We start from the raw sequence: 20,770 nt of genomic DNA, 5'->3' as shown, positions 1-20,770 counted from the left end.
ATTTTTAAAAAACAATGAAGATCTTCAGACGATCAATTCAGTAGATTTAAAAGTCAGTTCATTATGAAATTTCAGATCTCTTCATCTTCTGCTCCAAATCTCAGTAAACAGCATCACCCTCTAACCAGCCCCAAATCCAAGTATCCTGGTTTCCTGACAGCCCCTGCCGTCTCATTCCCTCAAGGGCTCTTCCCTGACTTCTGCTTGTTATAACTTCCCCCTGCGATCCACTGAGTGTTTACAATATCAGCACTTCACACAGAGCCATCCAGAATATCCAGAACAACCCTGCAAAGTAGGAGTCATTGTCATCCCTACTTCACAGATGCAGGATTTGAGACACAGGAAGGTTGAGTAACTCACACAAAATGAGTGGCAAAGCTGGCAAATGAACCCAGGCAGCCTGACATTTGTCTCCAGGCTCATCACCACTATGCTGCATGTTATGCTATTTCAACACTAATGCACATTGTATTTTTGTTTACCTTGTTCCCCCCACCTCTTCCCCGTTAGCCTTTGTAGTCATAGTAGCATCCTTAGTGACTAGGACAGTGCTCCATAAAAACTACAAGTCATCTACCCAGTGAGTTATGCAATTCCCTAGAGAGAAGACAAATAGAAGTAATGGAGTGGATATCAGGTTACATTTAGCTATAGCTAGGATTAGGGGCTTGTTTTGGAATTGGGTTTTTTGGTGTTTTCTTGCTTGTTTGTTTTTGTGCTAGATATTGAATCCAGGAGCATAATTATACTACTGAGCTATATCCTCAGCCCACAGTTTTGGGTTTTATCTGAGGACTAAGAAGATGTGAATCCAAGATAAGTAGAGGATGGGTTTAAGATAATATTGATGAAAAATAAATAAAAATAAGAAGATATTGATGAGCTGCTGCTGCTCAGTGGTAGAATGCTTGCATAGCCTGCATGAGGTTCTGAGTTCAACTCTCAACATCGTCAAAATTTAAAAGAATTAATTCACTGAGGGCATTGAGGACAAATCTAGAATCTTCATTTGTGTGTGTGTGTGTGTGTGTGTGTGTCAGTACTGAGGCTTGAAGTCAGGAGGAAGTGGATACTGTCTCTCAGCTTTTTCACTCAAGGCTGGCACTCTACCATTTAAGCCACACCTCCAGTTCTAGCTTTTTGCTGGTTAATTAGAGATGAGTCTCTCAGATTTATGTGTCTTCAAAGATTGATTCTCAGATCTCTACCTCCTGAGCAGCTAGGATTCTAGGTGTGAGCCACTAGTTCCCAGCTTGCTAGTATCCTTTTAAAGTAAAAACATGTTATAACAAACTCATGTTAAAAACAAATATACCATAGACTTTACCAATTTCTGTTTCCTCTTATTTTTTATTTTTATTTATTTTTTTTATCAGTATTGGGACTGGAACTCAGAGCCTTCTGTTCTTACTTAGCTTTCTTGCTCATAGCTGGTACTCTACCACTAGTCAAGTCTCTAGTCTGACTTTCAGCAGAAATCCTCTATGTTTCAGCCTCCTGAGTAGCTAGGATTACAGGTGTGAACCATTGGTGCCTTGCCCAATTATTTTCTTTTCAAACTACTGCTTCCTTCTATGTCACTCAAATTGTGTTAAAAGATCTAACGCCAATGTCATACATGTCAGTTTCAGATGGAATATCATGCTGGATCTGAGAATTAAAGTTGATACTGAGAAAACAAAAATGTAAGCTCAAGCAGAGTTCTAATTTGCCACAGATGTCAATTTAAGTGTTTTAGTCAGTTTATATTCAGCACTACCTGGGGTGCAGTGGGTACTGTGTGAATTATTGTATCATAATAAACAGACATTAGTTTCTCTTAAATAGTAACAAGAAAAATACTTGCAGTGCTGCCTAGCCCCCTTCTCCCCCTATGAGAAGGGAAGATTTCATGCCTACATAGGTCTCTTCCTATTTCATCTTTGTTTGAGCCTTCCCCTCAGCCTTCCCAGGGAGATTGCCTTAATCCTCTCGCCCAATCTGCAAAATTCCATCCTGTGCCCACATCTTAGAGCTCTCCAAGGCACCTGGACTCAGCAAAACAATATTTTCCTTTTTCTCCCACTGGGTAATAAAGCAGTGCCAACCGAGATTCTGAACCTCATTAGAGAGATTAGGCAAGCAATCCAGCAAACTGCTGTTTATAAACACACTATGGCTCTACTCCCAGTGCCTGGGATCAGACCCAGGATGACTCCAAAGCTTCTTTGGTGTTCTTTATCTCCCCCTCCCCCCCCCCCCCAGCCCTTTCATAGCTTTCATAAAAGGGTAATTAATTATGATTTATAATCTGTACAAAATCACAGCTTAGATACTATAAACACAATGCTAGTATTTTTCCTCAATGCCGACTTAGAAGAAATCTCAGTCTAAAAGGAGAGGTAAAACAATAACAATAGAAATAAATTTTCTGAGTGTGGTCCCAAGCACTCTCACAACTAAGAAAGCACAGTGTGATCTATCTCTGTAATAATGGGTGTATTATATAGTGAGATCATTGTCAGCCCATTTCCCCATCCTGCTGGGCAAGAATTGGCTCGGATAAGGAAAAAGAGCCAAATGCGAATGGAGGGGGTTGGGCGGTGGGGGGGGGGAGAGGAGGAGCGGTGCACCGACCACCAATTTATATTCTATGCCTGGTAAACAGTCTGCACCCAGAGGATAAGGCTTTTTCTGGCTCTCAAATATGTTTTTTTCCCTCTCTCTCTATTCATGTGTCTTCTCCTCCCTAGAAGCTGCGGGGTTGGGGAGGTCTAAAAATAGCCAATGAATCACAGCAGATAATACTGTGCAGTAGTTACATAAACAGCGGGCCGGGGCGGTGGGCGGGGCGGTGGGTCGGAACGGAAGGGATCTGGGTCAGCGTTGTCACACTGAATAGGGTCCCCCGGAGCCGGCCTGCCGCGGCGCGGCGGGGGAGGAGGCCTGGGCCTGCGGGCGGGGAGAGCTGCGGAGCGGCGGGCACCGGGCGGGACGGGGCGGGAGGGTGGGGGGCAGGGCACCGGACCCGGGCCGAGCGCGGGCGGCCGCACGAGCAGGGCCAGTGAGCCCTGCGCTCCCTTCCCCGATGGCCCGGAGCGGGCCGCGGAGGCGGCGGCGGCGCTGACCGGCCCGGAGTGGGGCGGGGCGGCCTGGGGCCTGGGACCCGGGGGAAAGATGAGTGCCCTCCTAGAGCAGAAGGAGCAGCAGGAGAGGCTGCGGGAGGCCGCGGCTTTGGGGGACATTCGGGAGGTGCAGAAACTGGTGGAGAGCGGGGTAGATGTGAACTCCCAAAATGAGGTCAACGGCTGGTAAGTGGGGAGTCGGGGAGGCCTTAGGGTCAGGGCTGTTGGCCTTGTGTGTGGGGAGGGGGCGGAGGGGGGGGCATGGCACCATCAGCTGCCACCTGGGCCTGGCACTATACTTGAATGCCGGGCACAGAGGTGAGGCCTGGTGTCTCAGTCCTCCCAGGTCGTTCCCTCTTGAGGCCAAGTCTGGATCACCCTTGCCTCGTGCAATCAAAAGCGCGTCCTGCCCACATCCTGCCCATATCCTGGGCAGTGCCCTGCGAACCCTGTCCTCCCCCTCCGCACCCTTCCCCCGCCCCTCGCCCTGCTGTTCCCGACGCGCTCCCTCCCTCCCCCCCCCCCCCCCCCCCCCCCGTTAACTTTGATCAAGCAGTGCCCAAGGCTATAATTCTCAGCGACTCTACACTGGAGCCCATCCCAGTTGAATTATTTGGCTGTAGGTGGTTCTGAAACGCACTGCTACGTTATGCATAGCGAAAAGCACGTAAGCAACCCAGCAAATACGAATCTTGTAAACTAGCGTGATTTCTTCTAGCCAATACCAGATGGAAAACAACAACAACAAAATTGCCACCACTTGCATCACGATTGTGTATCATTGTTGTCTGCAACAGTGATCTGCTGCTGCCTACAGCTGCCTGGTGAAAGAAGACTCATTTGTTTATAGTGTTTTGCTTTGTTTTCCCACTACAATTTGCGATGGAGAAGCTCACTCAGTGCCTTTAGATGTCTGTCTGGAAACTAGTTCTTTCCCAACCAAATAAGGAGTGTCATTTTAAGATGATGCTGGTGGTCAAAGCTTTAGTTTCCAGTTACTTTATGTGACTATTATTCTGCCCTCTTTGGATTTACATTTAAAATTTGATCCAACAATGTTTAACCTGCCTATTTTTCTAGCTTAGAGTTAAAATACAAGTTTTTTAAATGTTTTATTTACTTATTTTAAATAGAACCCTATATTTTGGAACAAGGGACGATGGAGATGATTGCAACTCCAGAGAATAGCTCACCACCATTTGTCAGTCTGATACTCAGGGTCAGTACTGAGGTTCCCTTGATTCTCAACAAATCTGTCTGCCTCCTTTTCCTCAAGAAAACAATCTAGAAAGCTGTGTGCAAAGCCAGGAAACAGTGGATATACTTTCTTCTTGTTTTTCTAAAAGTGTTTGGTAACATTTTGCTGTTTTGGTCTATCTTTTCTGGGAATTGCTCTGTGAAAGCTGTGGATTCCTGACTTGGCACTGGGAGGCAGTGTTGTACAGGGTAATGGGTTGGCTTCAGGTTCTTCATGCCTGCCTAAGCTATACAACCTGGCCTGAGCCACTTCATTTTCAATTATTTCACATTTGTGAGCATTTAATGGGATGAAGGATAATACAGATAGCTAACACTTATTGCAGTTGCTCTGGAGCACTTTCTATATATTGCCTCATTTCAACTACTTAAGAGACATTGCTGTTTTCTCCCTTTTACAGATTAAGAAACTGAGGCCCAGAAACATGAAGTAAATTCCAAGTTACAAAACAGCCCTAAATTGCTAGCAATAGGGGCTGGGAATGTGGCTTAGTGGTAGAAGTGCTTGCCTAGCATGCATGGAGCCCTTGGTTCAATTCCTTAGTACCCCATAAACAGAAAAAGCCAGAAGTGATGCTGTGGCTGAAGTGGTAGAGTGCTAGCCTTGAGCAAAAGAAGCTCAGGGACAGAGCCCAGGCCTTGTGTTCAAGCCCCAGGACTGGAAAAAAAAATTCTCCATAGAGCAAGAGTTTAAGTAAGTGGTAGAACTGGCAAATGGACTCATCATCTGACTCTAGATCTTTACATCCTAGCACAATTCCTGCCACGTGGTGGGTGTTCAGTTGGTGTGAGATGAGAGTGTAGTAGTCAGAAGAGACTTCTCATGGATCTGATTCTAACTCAACATGGCCAAGATTGAATTCCCAGACTCCCCTTATTCACTTTCTGTCCCTGGCCTCCTGAAGCGTTTTCATCTCAGCCTCTCATGTGTCAGCCTAGAATGTTTGGCAGCCTCCTCATCTTCCTTACCCTACATCCAGTCAACCAGCAAATTCTGATTCTATCCGCTACCGCTTCAGATACAGTTAGAATCTAACCACTTCCCAAATTGTACAAGCTCTTCCCACTATATTACTTACCTCACTGGATTGTTGTGTAGCCTCCTAACTTCTTTGCTTATTACCGCCCCTCCCCCCCCATCTTCTCAACACAGTGGCCAGAGGCATTCTTAGCAAGTCCCATTGTTTCACTCTGCTTAATTCAAACCAGCTTCATCTCACTCTGAAGAGAAACCAACAGATCCTATAAATCCTACTCCCTGTCCTTCTCCTTCCATCTAAGCCTTTGACTCCTTACTTTCTTCCCATGATATTCTTATTTGCTGGAATACCAGGCAGAGTCTGATGCAAGACCTTTGCCTTTTGTTTTTCTCCCAGTACACCATGGTTTGCTCTCTGTTCTCTTTCAGATCATAGCTTAAACGTCACTTCATGGTGAAGCCTCCCTCCCTCCCTCCCTCTCTCCCTCCCTCCGTCTCTCTCTTTTTTTGTTGGTGTGGGGCATGAACTCTGGGCCTGGGCCCTGTCCCTTAGCTCTTCAGCTCAAGGATAGCATTCTACCACTTGAGCCACAGCACCACTCCCAGCTTTTACTGCTTATGTGGTGCTGAGGAATTGAATCCAGGGCCTCATGCATGCAAGGCAAGCACTCTACTATTGAGCCACCTTCCCAGCCCCCCGCCCTTCTGTCTTTCTCCCCCCCCCCCCTTCTCTCTTCTCTTCTCTCCTTCTTTCCTTTCTTTTGTGCCTTGTGTGCCAGTTTTGGAGTTGAACAAAGGACCTGGCTGTGTCACTTAGTTGTTTTTGCTCAAGGCTAGCATTCTACTACTTGAGCCATAGCTCCACTTCCAGCTTTTTGTTGTTTAAATTGTAAGTAAGAGTTTCATGAACTTTCCTGCCTAAACTAGCTTTGAACTGTGAGCCTTAGTTCTTAGCCTCCTTAGTGTCTAGAAATACAAGCATGAGCCACTATACCTGGCTATAAAGCCTGTTTATGTCCCTCTCCAACCTCTGCCATTTCCTAATACCTTATTCCACATTATTAACCCTTAATACTTAATTATCACCTATTATATAGCATGTACTAATTTACTTGCTGATACCTCAGTTTCCTCATCTGTAAAATCAAGAGATGTTAATAATAGTACTTACCTCATCCTCATGGGATGAGTACTTACCTCAACTTCATGGGATTTTTTTTTTTAAAAGAGGTTTAGCTTGTTTGTTTTCAAAGATCAAGTTTCATGATGGACATCAGTCACTCACACTTGTCATCCTTGATACTTAGGAGGCCGAGATCTAAGGATTGTGTTTTGAAGGCAGCCTGAGCAGGCACATCTGAGAGACTTTTATTTCTAATTAACCAGCAAAAATAGTGGAGGTGTGGCTTAAGTGGTAGAGTACCAGTCCTGAGCCAAAACTCTAAGCAAAATTGACCAGGCTGGCCTCAAAGTAGGCTCAAGTGAACTTCCCTAGTAGCTAGTACCATGGGTGTTCACCATTGCACTTAACTATGTGTGTGATATTTTGAAGATTATTATATGTAGAGTTATTATATATAGCGCATTTTGAATAATACTCAACATATAAAGTGTTAAACATTATTTTCTTCTTCTTTTTGTCGGTCATGGGCCTTCAACTCTGGGCCTAGGCACTGTCCCTTAGCTCTTCAGCTCAGGCTAGTGCTCTACCACTTAAACCACAGCACCACTTCCAGTTTTCTGGTGGTTTATTGGAGTTAAGAGTCTTATGGACTATCCTGCCTGGACTGGCTTTGAACCATGATCCTCAGATCTCAGCCTCCTTAGTAACTAGGATTATAGGCGTAAGCCGCTGGCGATTGTCTATTTTCTTCTCTTTAAGGAACATGCTTAAAGTTAACTTCAAAAATCCAGCATTTGGGCTGGAGGTATGTCTTAGTGGTTGAATGCTTGCCTACCAATCATGAGGCTTTGAGTTTAAATCTTAGTTCTACCAAAATAAAAGACTCAACAAGAACAAAAACTCTAGACAGTCTTTTTAGCTTAGAGAAGTCAAACCATAGCCAGGCACTGGTTACTCAAACCTAGAATCCTAGCTACTCAGGAAGCTGAGACCTGAGGATTGTGGGTTCAAAGCTGGCCTGGGCAAGAAAGTCTGTGAGACTCTATCTCCAATTAACCACCAGAAAACCAGAAGTGGAGCTGTGGCTCAAAGTGGTAGAGTGCTAGCTCTGAGCAAAAAAGCTCATGGACAGTGCCCAGGCCCTGAGTACAAGCCCCCCAAAAAAGTAGAAGAGTGACTGTTCCCAGTTTTTAGTTGCTCTGTAACCATAATAATGCCAAGGCTCTGGTCTGAAATATTTTCCAGCACAATTAGGATATTCTAGCTACAGTTATAAAGTTTAGAGTTGAAGTTCGAAGAGTTCCCACATCAATTATAACACAAATGTCATATGTACCCCTTGAGTTGCAGAAGCAAATATAGTAGCTGATGAAGCGGTTGAAAAAATTCTCTGGCTGCAGTGGTTATGAGTTATGACTTCTAGAGTCACACAGCTCTAGATTGTAATTGATGATCACTGAGGGCTCAGGGCTGTGGGGGGACTGCTGTGTTGCTGTAACCCCACTTTATGTGGTGATGTTCTGGCTAGTTGGTTTGTCCCTGAGTCTCTCAGACTTACAGTAAATTACCTCCTTCACTCTCCAGCTTGCCATGAGCAAGTGATATACTACTAGCAAGCAAGCACTTTATTTCCAAACGGGAGCATATTTTTCTCATCATGCTCCATTCATTTTTTGAGTGCTCACTTATTATAATCATTTCCTTTTCAAACATATGCCATGGACATCCACACACAAACACACTCTGATGCAATTTGCCCAGAATCAAGGATCTTTTAGCTCCTCCTACTCTAAGCAATGTTTACTTTATCTTAGATTCACTCACTAAGTAATAAAAATCAAACACTTGGGCTGGAGGTGTTGCTCAGTAGTAGAACACTTGTCTAGCATTCGTGAGCACCATAGAATAGTAAGAATTAAACCCTTGTATGTGCTCATGGAGCTTACAGTCTAGAAGTCTAGGTCAAGTTTCTCGTACTGTGGGTGTGGCTTAGTGATACAGCGCTTGACAAGTTCAATCCCCAGTATTACTCCCCTCCCCCCAAAAAATTAAAAATAATTTCGGTGAAAGCTGTTTATGAACAGGTGGTTGTGGGAAATGGAAGGAGAAATAGGCTCTTCAGGGGCTGGGACTAAGAAGGGTTTCAGCTAATTTGGGTGAAAGGATGAATAAGAGGGAACTAAGTTGTTGGCATGAATGAAAACAGGACAGTGAAACCTGTGGCAGTTGTGTTAGGAAGCAGGAATCAGATGGGAGACTGATGGGGGATTGAGTGGAATACATTGTATACAAGTGTGGAAATGCCATAAGGAAATATCCCCTTGTAGCCTACTCAAGCCTGTAATCCTAGCTACACACAAGGCTAAGATCCAAGGATTGCGGTTCAAAGTCAACCTGGGCAGAAAAGTCCCAGTGGGACTCTTATCTCCAATTAGCTACACGAAAATGAAATGGGCTGTGGCTCCAAGTGATAGAGCACTAGCCTTGAGGAAAAGAGATCAGGGACAGTGCCCAGGCCCTGAGTTCAAGCCCCACAACTGACAAAAGAAAAAAATTCCCCCTTTGTATAGCTAATGTATGCTAAAAAAAAAAAAAATCCCACACATGAGCATTTACCTCATAGAGAATGAATGTATACAATGTCACCCGCACAGTGTATATATAGAATGTCACTCAAGATACCAGCAGGACAAGGTAAGTGCAAAGGGTTGCTCAGCTTTTTTCCTGGTACCAAATGAACTTTCTAGATAATTGTACTATCAGGTACCCAGTGATACCCTCACTTGAACATGTCTTCTGTTTTTTATCTTATCTGTATTTGGCAATAAGCTCCAAAACTATTTACCTAAGTTCAATTAGAGAGTAACTGAGGACATTTCAGAACAGAAGGGAAAAAATTTTTTCCTTCCATAATATACTTTGCCACTTGAGGGTGCCTAAACTCTGTTAAGATGGTTTCTTGCTGGGTGATGGTGGCTCACACCTGTAATCCTAGCTACTCAGACTGAGATCTGAGGATGGAGGTTTGAAGGTATCCTGGACAGGAAAGTGTGTGAGACTCTTTTATCTCCACTAAACTTTAAAAAAAAAAAAAAAGCCAGAAATGGAGCTGTGGTTCATATGGTAGCCTTTAGCAGAAGAAGCTCAGGGACAGAGTCCAAGCCCTGAGTTCAATCAAGATCGAGGAAGGTCACCAAAAAAAAAAAAAAAAAGTGTTTGCCAACATGTGAATTACATTTCTATCTAGTATAAAATATGTCATTCAGTGTGCAGAATCACCCCTCCCCACAGTGTATATATTGTTAAATAATTCGTTTTACTTAAATGAGTCTGATATAATAGAAGGGCATGATTCTAGACATTTTTGGTTATTAGAAACATGTTCTTTTTTCTTGTGCCAGTCCTGGGGCTTGAACTGAGGACCTGTGTGTTGTACTTGAGCTTTTTTGCTCAAGGCTAGCGCTCTATCACTTGAACCACAGCTCCACTTTCAACTTTTTGCTGGTTAATTGGAGATAAGAGAATCATGGACTTTTCTGCCTGGGTTGACTTCAGACTGTGATCCTCAGATCTCAGTCTCCCAAGTGTGTGAGCAGTGTGAGCCACTGTTACCTGGCAAAATAAAATGTTTTAAGCACCTTGGGAATGGAAGTATTCGTGTAGTTAGTATATTTCATTTAAGCAAATGAGGACATGTTTATAGCTTTCTGGAAAGAATTAGCAAAGCTAACTCTTTAAAAATGGAAATTTGGAAATCCTTTGTATGTGTGCAGGTGAAAAAAAAAAGAGGGAAAGGGAATGAACAACTGAAATTTACACTAGGGTATCTGTTACAATAGCAATAACTAAAGTAACAGAGAAGCTGCAGATGAGGAAGGTAATTAGCCTGAGATTATCATTAAGGGGCATTTTGATACATACGAAGTGAGTTTTCATAGTCCCTAGAGAGGAATGTGGTAATATAGAAACAGGTTTTGAAGAGAGTGAGAGGGTCTAATGAGTGCTACTAACAGTAACAAACACTCTGAAGTGTCATTGGAGTTTTCTGGAAGCCATTGAAATTGAACTCCAAAGATGAGGGCTGGCTGTGTACCTAGTAAGTAGAAGGTGCTGAGTTAAAAAAAAAAAAAAAAAGACCCAGTTCCTAGAATGAACTGACCCCCCCCCCCCCCATGGCTGTGCACATGCTAGGCAAACAGTCTATTACTGATCTACTACTTTTTTTTTTTTGCTGGTTGTGGGGCCTGAACTCTAGGCCTGGGCGCTGTCCCTCAGCTCTTCAGCTCAAGGCAAGCGCTCTACCACTTGAGCCACAGTGCCACTTGTGGCTTTTTCTGCTTATGTGGTGCTGAGGAATTGAACCCAGGGCCTCATGAATACAAGGCAAGCACTCTACCACTGAGCCACCTTCCCAGCCCGATCTACTACTTTTTTTTAAATTTAACTTTTTTATTATTATAAAGGTGATATACAAAGGGGTTACAGTTATATAAAGTCAGGTCTGATCTATTGAGTAACATCCCCAGCCCCAAAAATGAAACAGACTTTTTGATGATACTTTGTGAAGTGAAAAGTAGAAATTACTAGCTTAGTTTCTGGATTCATGTTAGACTCAGTCTTACATTATTTATTTATCTTTAAATTAATTTACTTTATTGTTATTATAGAGGTGATGTACAGAGAGATTACAATTACATGAGTTAGGTAATGAGTACATTTCCTTTCATATAGTGTTTTCTGTTCCCTTATTCTTTCCCAGTCCCTCCCTCCCATCTCCACCCATGAATTGTATAGTTCACTTTCATCAGTGTCCAGTGAGCTCTAACCTTTTTCCCTTGAGTTCTGTACCCTCCTCAAACTTTCCAAGATGTACACTTGAATACACCATACATAGTAGGTAAAGAGACAAAAAACATTAAAAACTAAACACTAGCTGGGTGCAGGTGGCTCATGCCTGTAATCATAGCTACCCAGGAGGCTGAATTCTGAGGATTGAGGTTCAAAGCCAGCCTGGGCAGGAAAGTCCGTAAGACTATTATCTCCAATAAACCCACTCAGAAAACCAGAAGTGGCACTGTGGCTCAAGTGCTAGAGTGCTAGCCTTGAGCTGAAGAGCTGAGGGATAGCGCCCAAGCCCAGAGTTCAAGCCTTATGACCAAAAACAAAAAACCCTAAACACACACACACAAAAAAAAGAAAAAAAAAGAGGTCTCTTATTTCCTTATCTTGTAGTTCATTTCAGTATGTATGTATATGTATATGTATATATATATATATATATATATATATATATTTTTTTTTTTTTTTTTTTTGCCAATCCTGGGGCTTGAACTCAGGGGCCTGGGCACTGTCCCTGCTTTTGCTCAAGGCTAGTACTCTACCACTTGAACCACTATACCACTTCCAGGTTTTTCTGTTCTATGTGGTACTGAGGAATTGAACCCAGGGCTTCATGCATGCAAGGCAAGCACTCTACCACTAAGCCACATTCGCAGCCCTGTATATTATTTTGTATTATTATTAAGAGGCATGTTTAGAATTTGAAATCTGAAGTCACCTATCCTCAGTTTAAATCAGTCTCTTTGTTTTCTTGGGGATAGGACATGTTTACACTGGGCATGTAAACGCAACCATGGCCAAGTGGTCTCTTACCTATTAAAATCAGGAGCTGACAAAGAGATTCTTACTACAAAAGGAGAAATGCCAGTGCAGTTAACATCAAGGAGAGAAATCAGGAAGATAATGGGAGGTGAGTGTGTGTTTGGAAGAACTTTGAATTTTATCAAACTAGTTTAAGATGTGGTATTACATCTACATTCTTGATGCTGGCCAAACAACTGGCCTATTTCTCAAAGCTACTTACTATGCCAAGATATTATTTCCATGTTATTTCTGGTCATGAGTTATAAGGTCAGCATTATAAAGTTTCTTTTTATTTGTGAAATTGAATACAATAATAAAAATAGTAATCATAAACTGAGCAAAACATTCTTTTCTGACCTGAAGAGGGAGTAAGTGCTGACAAAATATTTGTCACATACCAAAGGATATTGGCTTCCAAAAGATACTCTTTCTTAGTTATTTTTGAAGAACTATGTGAATCTTCTGTTTTCTTTTAAAGTGGAAGAAGATGATGATGACAGCCTCCCCCAGTTGAAGAAGGAGTCAGAACTGCCCTTTGTTCCCAACTATTTGGCCAACCCAGCTTTCCCTTTTATCTACAATACTTCAGTGGAGGATTCACCCCAGCTGCAGAATGGGGGCCCCTCCACTCCTCCAGAATCACCACCTGCAGACAGTTCACCTCCATTGCTCCCCTCTGGGGATCCCCCCTTGCGGGGAGCTTTCCCCCGGGACCACACCTCTTTGGCATTGGTTCAGAACGGTGATGTGTCTGCCCCCTCTGCCATACTGAGAACACAAGAAAGCACAAAGCCAGGTCCTGTTTGTCAGCCGCCTGTGAGTCAGAACCGCTCCCTGTTCTCTTCTGTCCAGTCTAAGCCACCAGTGTCACTGGAGCCTCCAAATGGGACATATGCAGGACCGGCACCAGCCTTCCAGCCATTTTTCTTTACTGGAGCATTTCCATTTAATATGCAAGGTAACTTTTCCCTGGCAAGCAGCTTCTGCAGTGAAGGAGTGAGACTTATTTATTTATTTGTTTGTTTGTTGTTTTATATATTCAGTATATAATTACAAACTTTGCAGGCTGGGAAGGTGGCTCAGTGGTAGAGTGCTGGCCTTGCATGCGAGGCCCTGGGTTTGATTCCTTAACACCACATAAACAGAAAAAGCTGGAAGTGGCTCAAGTAGTATACTGCTAGTCTTGAGCTGAATAGCTGAGGGACAGTGCCCAGGCCCAGAGTTAAAGCCCCACGACCACAAAAAAATAAAAAAAAAAATAAAAAATTACAAACTTTGAGAACACCTGTATATGGAGCTCCCTTTTCTTGGATTCACAAATTGTTTACCTTTTACTCTATTACCCTGCAATATTTGCGCATTGGTCCTATTGTATATTTCCTAGCAATAAGGATATTCTTGTATGATATTTACAAGTATTACATTTAGGAAATAGAACAGTGGTTTAATACGTATATAATTGGCAGTCCTTATTTAAATATTATTAGTAATCCCAACAAAGCCCCTGTGGGTATTTTTACACTCCCTACCCTGTTCCTGCCCAGGATCACCCATTGCATCCGCTTATGCTGTCATTTTAGTTTTTGATCTGGAACATTCTCTATCCTTTCTCTGTCATTCGTATCTCAATATTCCGAAGGGTCCAGGCCGTTTATTTGGTTGAATGTGATTTTTCTATCATTCTTAGTTTACTAGTTGATATTCCACTGAAAAGCAAGGCTTTTCCTTCCCTTTTTTTTGGGGGGGGGGTCCGGTCGTGGGCCTGAACTCTGAGCCTGGGTGCTGTCCCTCAGCTATTCAGCCCAAGGCTAGAGCTCTACCACTTGAGCCACAGCGCCACTTCCGACTTTTTGCTTATGTGGTGCTGGGGAATCAAACCCAGGGCCTCATGCATGCAATGCAAGCGCTCTACCACTGAGCCTCCTTCCCAGCCCTTTGCCTTCCCTTTTTTTTTTGGGGGGGGGTCCGGTCGTAGGGCCTGAACTCTGGGCCTGGACGCTGTCCCTCAGCTCTTCAGCTCAAGGCTAGCGCTCTACCACTTGAGCCACAGTGCCACTTCCGGCTTTTTTCTTTTTGCTTATGTGGTGCTGAGGAATCGAACCCAGGGCCTCAGGCATGCAAGGCAAGCGCTCTACCACTGGGCCACCTTCCCGGGTCTTAGATTCTTGCTTGGCTTTTACATTCAAGGCTGGAACTGAATCACTTGAGCCACAGCTCAACTTTCAGCTTTTTGCTGGTTAATTGGAGATAAGAGAGAATCTCATGGACTTTGCTTCCTAGGCTGGCTTTGAACTGTGATCCTCAGATCTCAGCCTCCTGAGTAGCTAGGATTACAGGTGTGAGCCACAGGTGCCCAGCCCTTCTCCATTTTATCAGTATGGAATTCCTTGGTTCTTATTAGATTTAGTGGGTGAGAATCTGTTCCTATCATTATTTTGATTTTCAAATTATTCCTAATGAGGCCATGGGGGCCTCTTTTTTATTTTTAATATATTTTTATTATTCGTATCCTCCCCCCCCCCCAGTCCTCCCCCACCAAAGCTGTAAAGTTCGTTTTTCGACATAACGACTTGTACATCTCATTGTTGCAATGGATCCTCCTGTATCCCTGTTTTTACAATTTGTTTTTTCCCTTCCCCTCCACATATACATGGGGGCCTCTTGAAGCTAGTTTGTAATCCCTTGGAATGTTTCCTTATTTTCTGTACAGCGAGATGCTGCAGGCTCATGCCCCAACCCAGAAATCAGCTGTTTTTTGTTTCTGTTTTGTTGTTTGTTAGGTTTGATTTCCCACCCCCCTCTTGCAGTACTGGGATTTGATCTCAGAGTCTCATGCTTGTTACCACTTTAAACACATTACCAGCCTTTTTTTGCTTTTAGTTATTTTTTCAGATATTTTAGTTATTTTTCAGCTTTTTGCCAAGGCTGCCCTCTTACCTCAGTACTCCTGCCTATGGCTCCCACTTAGCTGGGATTACAGCAGTGAATCACTATGCGTGGCTTATTATTTGAGATATAGTCTTGCTAACTTTTTTGCTTGGGTTGACCTCAAACTGTAATCCTCCTATTTCTACCTCCTGAATAGCTGGGAGTATAGCATGTATCACTGCATTTGGCAACCATTGGTTGGGTGGATTCTCCAAGGAGTTGGATAGATTCTTCTGGTTTCTTTTGGTAGAAAATGATATTTAGAAACCAAATGTGGGCACTAGGTGTCCTCATTGCTACAGGTATATAATTTCTTTGAGGCTTAATCAGATTAAAGAGCTAAGAATGGAGGAAATATGAAAGAAAGGAAAAGAAAGAAACAGTCAAATTTATTAGCCATGTATTCACATGCCCGGGTATATCAATATTTCTGTATTGATTTGTATGTATTTTCTTATGAACATTAGAAACCTTAAATTCATCCTAATAGTTCCAATTCTGCCAAGTGCCACAGGGCACATCCAGCCTTGCCTTGCCTTGCCTTTCCCCTTGGAGTCACTCTCAGTACCCATTTTCTAGGACCAAGTGCTGTGAGGACCTATACTTGGGAGTGAAGCAGATCTGCCTGTAGGTCTGTAGCAGGTCTGTAAATGCCTTGCCCATTCCATCTTGGTACTTAGGCTCAGAATGTGGAGGAAGACTGCTTCCATTTCTGACCCACAAGTAATAGCACTGAGACCCTCCTTTAGATAGATCCATCCGTCTGTCTATTTAGTGTTGGGGCTTGAACCTGAGGCTCTACTACTTGAGCCACAGCTCCATTTCTGTTTTTTAGTGTTTAATTGGAGATAAGAGGCTCATGGGCTTGCCTGCTTAGGCTGGTTTCTAACCATGATTCTTAGATCTCAAGTTCCTGAGTAGCTAGGATTATAGGCATGAGCCACTGACACCCAGCAAGGCTCTCCCTTATCAAGGGGTAGGATTTTCTTTTTTTTTTTTGTCAGTCGTGGGGCTTGAACTCTGGGCCTGGGCGCTGTCCCTCAGCTCTTCAGCTCAAGGCGAGCGCTCTACCACTTGAGCTACAGCGCCACTTCCGATTTTCTGGTGGTTTATTGGAGATAGGAGTCTCACGGTCTTTCCTGCCCGGGCTGGCTTTGAACCGCGATCCTCAGATCTCAGCCTCCTGAGTAGCTAGGATTACAGGCGTGAGCCACCAGCGCCCGGCAAGGGGTAGGATTTTCAAGTCATAAATATTAACCTTATTTAGTAAATTATCTATTTGTTCATTTATACTTTTCCTTGTAAGTTTCATATTTCATAAATACCTTTGAATTCCTACTTATTCAGTATTCTGAGAGTACATCATAGATCATAACTTGTCCTAGCCTTCATTTCAGCTCTCTCCTTTCCCTGATCTTGTGTAGTTGTTACTCAAACCCATTCTAACGTCCCTACCTCCTTAGCTATGGCAGAAGGAAGTGATCCTTCCACAGCTGGGATGGCTGCCCCTGTTGCCCCTGTACTTGCAAACCACAGTCTTAGATGCAGGGGAGACAGTTGAGGAGAACAGCTCTGACAGAGCCAGGATTGATCTGAGCAAGTCGTGCTGACCTGGTGTGGATTTCTCTTTTAATTTCGTGTTGTCTTGTTTATTATTTGCTTACCAGTCTTCTTCATAGAATTAGTGTGACCATCTTCTAAGGTCAATCTTTCACTACATGGGCTATATTATGTTAGACCATTCATGACCATTTCTCTCTCATTTTTATATAGAGCTGGTACTCAAGGTAAGGATTCAGAATCCATCTCTTCGAGAAAATGATTTCATTGAAATTGAACTGGACCGGCAGGAGCTCACCTACCAAGAACTGCTCAGAGTGAGCTGCTGTGAGCTGGGTGTTAATCCAGATCAAGTAGAGAAGATCAGAAAGTTACCCAATACTCTGTTAAGAAAGGTAAGAGAAGCCTGCTATGCCTAAGTGATTGTTTTCTGCATTTGGAAAATACCTACTTCCTCCTTGGTTATATGAGTCATAGTGGAAGAATGAAAAGCAAATAGTGGTTTTCCAAATGTCAGCAGTAAGTTTTATTTCCCTCTGCTAAGTCGATAGAGACCCTGAAATTTTGGAAAGTTGGAAGATTCAAGAGAATGTTCTGAATCATCATTCACATATATTTGTTTCCAGTTGTTTCTGTAGGGCCTTGTGGTATTACCTTATGGCACTCTTAGGTGTGCTTTGTGCCTTGTAAGACAAGACCCACATTAAGTCATAGGATGAATACCTGTGTGGTCCTGCTGCTGGCTCCAGGTTCTTGAACATCAAGCTCTGGCTTGTCTGGTCCCTTCTTTTAGATGCTCATCCTGCCACAGTGGCTGTTAGGGCTTCTGCCATCCTAACCCAGCTCATGCCCTGGAGTGAGTCACCACTTTCCTGTCTGGGATTTCATTTTCCTTCCAAATCTGAAATGAGCCAGGACACTGGTATAATCATAGTCTTCCAAACAGCTCCTCTTAGACAAGAAACGCTTAACCTGTGATCTATTTTGTTTTAGGACAAAGATGTTGCTCGACTCCAAGATTTCCAGGAACTGGAACTGGTTCTAATGATAAGTGAAAATAATTTTCTCTTCAGAAATGCTGCATCCACACTGGCTGAAAGGCCTTGCTATAACAGGAGAGCTTCAAAACTGACATACTAATGCAGCAGGGACTTTGTCACTGAATACTGTGACAATGTGTATAACCTCTGGGCCAAGGACAAGCCATTGATCCCAAAGCCTTGGATACCCACAAGGGCCCCTGGTGCCACTGCATAGTGTACATTGATGTCGTCCTGCCAAGACAGGAAGCCCCTGCTCCTCCCCCTCCCCCCCAGCAGCGGTGCCACTCTTCCAAGCCTCTTGGTGCACAATAAACCTATCACTAAAGCTTTGAACAGCTAAGAAATGGTCTGAAGAAGCAGATGCTGAGGTTCTGTGCAGTGCAGAATAGAAGAGATGAAGAAGTGGTTGAGAGAAGTGGAGCCTGCTCTAGCAACCCTTGTAGTCAGTGTGCCTGAAGAGCTGCTGCACTAATCTTGCTGCTGTGAGCCCATGACTCCTGAAATTGCCAGCTGACTAGAGAGGAAGGCTGGGGAAAGCGCAGGTTCTGGACAAAGGGATGTTAGTATGTTATGTGGCTATGAGGGTTCAAATAACGTATTTATAAATGTTACTCAGGTTCAAAGTATTTAAGATTACAGATACCTAATTGTAAATAGGCTGTTAACCAAAAGAGCTTTCCTTCCCGACCTCCCACGTCTTTATGAACACTCACAGGACTGCTTCCCCGGCGGTCATCTCTCATTTCCTCCCCTTCTCCGCCACTAGAGGGCTCTCCTGATGCTTTCTAAAAGAGCCACTGCGTTTTTACTTGGACCCAGCAACCTGTCATCCACGTGTCTCAGTGCACCACTGAAGAGCACAAACATTGCCAATCCATGTTCTCCACTCTCATTTACCACTGGAAATGAAAAGCAGTTTTTAAGTCTGAATCTGTTGCTATTTTAAAGGTTATTGGGGGAAACTGAATTAAAGGAGTAAGCATCTTTATTTTTGTATCAAAGATAAAGGTTATTTTGAAATTATTAGGATTTTTACACAGCTCTAAAATCTGTTTGCTTTTGTAAACAAATTGTTTGATCATAAGGATCCCTACTGCCACCACCAATCCACTCAAAGGTTGTGAGTCAATCAGACTAAACAATACCACTGGTTAAACTCTCTTGAGCACAGCATAAGAATTTTTTTTCAGGAATACATTAAAGGATTCTTCTTTTTCTTCAGCATCATTAATGTTTTTGTTTTTGTTTTTTAAAGTCACTGTCTTGTTGAGACAAACAGCTTAACTTTAGACATAGGAACTCAGCCCACGTAGACCAACAGGAGAGCTGGGGTTGAAGCCAGCTGTTAAAGAGCATCCCTGCTGTCTTAAGATGCTTTCTCCCATAGTGCCTAGAGTTTCTAAAGAAACTTAACTTCCTGACTGTGTTAACTTATTTTTATTAGAACGCTACATTGCGCGTGAATGTGCAGATGTCAGTGGAAGAGGATGTCGTGCTTAAGGTAATGGCCTCCTGCTGTTGCCTGAGCGCCAGAACGAGGTTGAGGTGTTCTTCTGACTTAATTCTATCCCCCAGGTGCAGCTGGTGGCTTCCTCACTCTTGTCATCGAGTGTTTGCATAGCCCATAGCTGAGTGAAGGTTGCTTATCACCTTTCTCTCAAGTGCTTTGAAGAAGAAACCACTCTTGTGATTCAACTAATTAGAAACTACTTTGTCTAGCTGTATTAAACTTTTTAAAAAAATTTTTTCTTTGAAACAAGTTAACAATTTACAGACAAAATTAAATGTGGGTCTTTCCTGAAAGAAATAAATTCTGTATTAACCCATGTCTAAATTACTGGGGTTAAAGTTTTCAAGTCACCAGATTAACTAGAGTTTCTGAGAAGCAGTGGAGGCGTTGGCTGGGAGGGAGCCTGCACAGGGTGTGCCAGCGCACGGCCCAAGCTCAGAAGGGATCCAGGTGTTAGCGGCCCAGGCAGAGGTGTCCATGTGCCTCTGTTCTGGACTAGTTCCTCCTCCCCTTCATAAAACCCTCTGTGGTGCATGCCTATGACAGCAGGTTGAGACTGCACAGTTGCCGGTAGAAGAGTTTAACGTCTTAATCTATGCATTCAGAGAAGTATTTTTATATGCACTGTGTCATTTATAATGAGGATTTTTTTTTTAGCTTTGTTAACTGTGAATTCACCCCTCCTCCACAGCATATTTAAAGCATGTGTTCACACTATGTGTAAACATTTCTTGGAAGATTCTTTTCTTTGGGCATCACAGATTCTTTATCTAACAGGTGTTATTAAAATTAAATATTCACTAACCAATCCCATTTTCTTTCATTTTGGCTTCCTAAATATCACTGTCCTCCAAATCACAGGCAAACCCAACTTACCAGGCAGTCTGAGGGAGCTAGTATACCCTACCTAAGCTGCCTCTCTACACAGTGCAGCACTCAGTGGACCTGGACATAGATTTTGTGTGGCATCTTCTCTCCCAGTTCACAGCAGTTGCTTCATTTCCCTGGAGTCTCTGAGCAAGCTAGATGGAGGTCATCCCCCATTAACCACATTTTTTGGTTATCCTATTTACTTGACACAACTGAGCCTCTCCTTTGGGCTGTCAGCACCTGTCAGCTTCTCAATGAGCTCAGAAGCAAACTCCCCCAAGACAGGAGAGGAAAACAGCCTTACACCTTCAGATCTTCAGCTGACAAGGCTGCTGAATGAACCTGCTTCTCAGTTGGTTTAGGGCAGCTAGTGCCTCACAAAGCAGACGTCATACCAAATTGGCCTAATAAATCAGAGAGCATAGCAGAGACCTTTTTCTTAGCACCAAGGAGAGGCAGAATAATTTGGGCATTTGTGCTTTCATACTTGCTTTATCACAAGGATGAAAGTTGCCTTCCATATACTCATAAACATCCTGGGCAGAAACAGCCTGCCAAAAAAAAACGTAATTAACCTTTAACAAACGGTCCTGCGGCACAGATGGACCCAAAGCATACTGAAGAAAACTAGATCAAAGTGGCCATTTCCACATCTGCAAACAAACCACTTTGGTGGGAAAGAACAGAAGTACCACTGCAAACAGTCATATCACTCTAAGATGAAGGTGAGACAGGAGGCCAGGAAACCCA

General features: G+C 43.3%; 1 protein-coding gene across 1 annotated transcript; it reads left to right on the top strand.

Moving 5' to 3' along the window:
• The first annotated feature begins 2,993 nt into the window (after positions 1 to 2,993).
• On the top strand, positions 2,994 to 19,958 carry Ankrd40 (ankyrin repeat domain 40). Its single transcript, XM_042673807.1, has 5 exons — positions 2,994 to 3,293; positions 12,067 to 12,215; positions 12,588 to 13,067; positions 16,811 to 16,992; positions 17,591 to 19,958. The coding sequence occupies exons 1-5, from the start codon at positions 3,160 to 3,162 to the stop codon at positions 17,735 to 17,737; spliced, it is 1,092 nt and encodes a 363-aa protein (XP_042529741.1). The 5' UTR covers positions 2,994 to 3,159; the 3' UTR covers positions 17,738 to 19,958.
• Positions 19,959 to 20,770: the final 812 nt, after the last annotated feature.

Source organism: Dipodomys spectabilis, unplaced genomic scaffold (assembly GCF_019054845.1).
Source record: "Dipodomys spectabilis isolate Male_0828 unplaced genomic scaffold, ASM1905484v1 ptg000018l, whole genome shotgun sequence".
NCBI classification, from domain to species: Eukaryota; Metazoa; Chordata; class Mammalia; order Rodentia; family Heteromyidae; genus Dipodomys; species Dipodomys spectabilis.
Note: the sequence above shows the minus strand (reverse complement) of the source record. Positions and strands in the feature narration are given on the sequence as shown.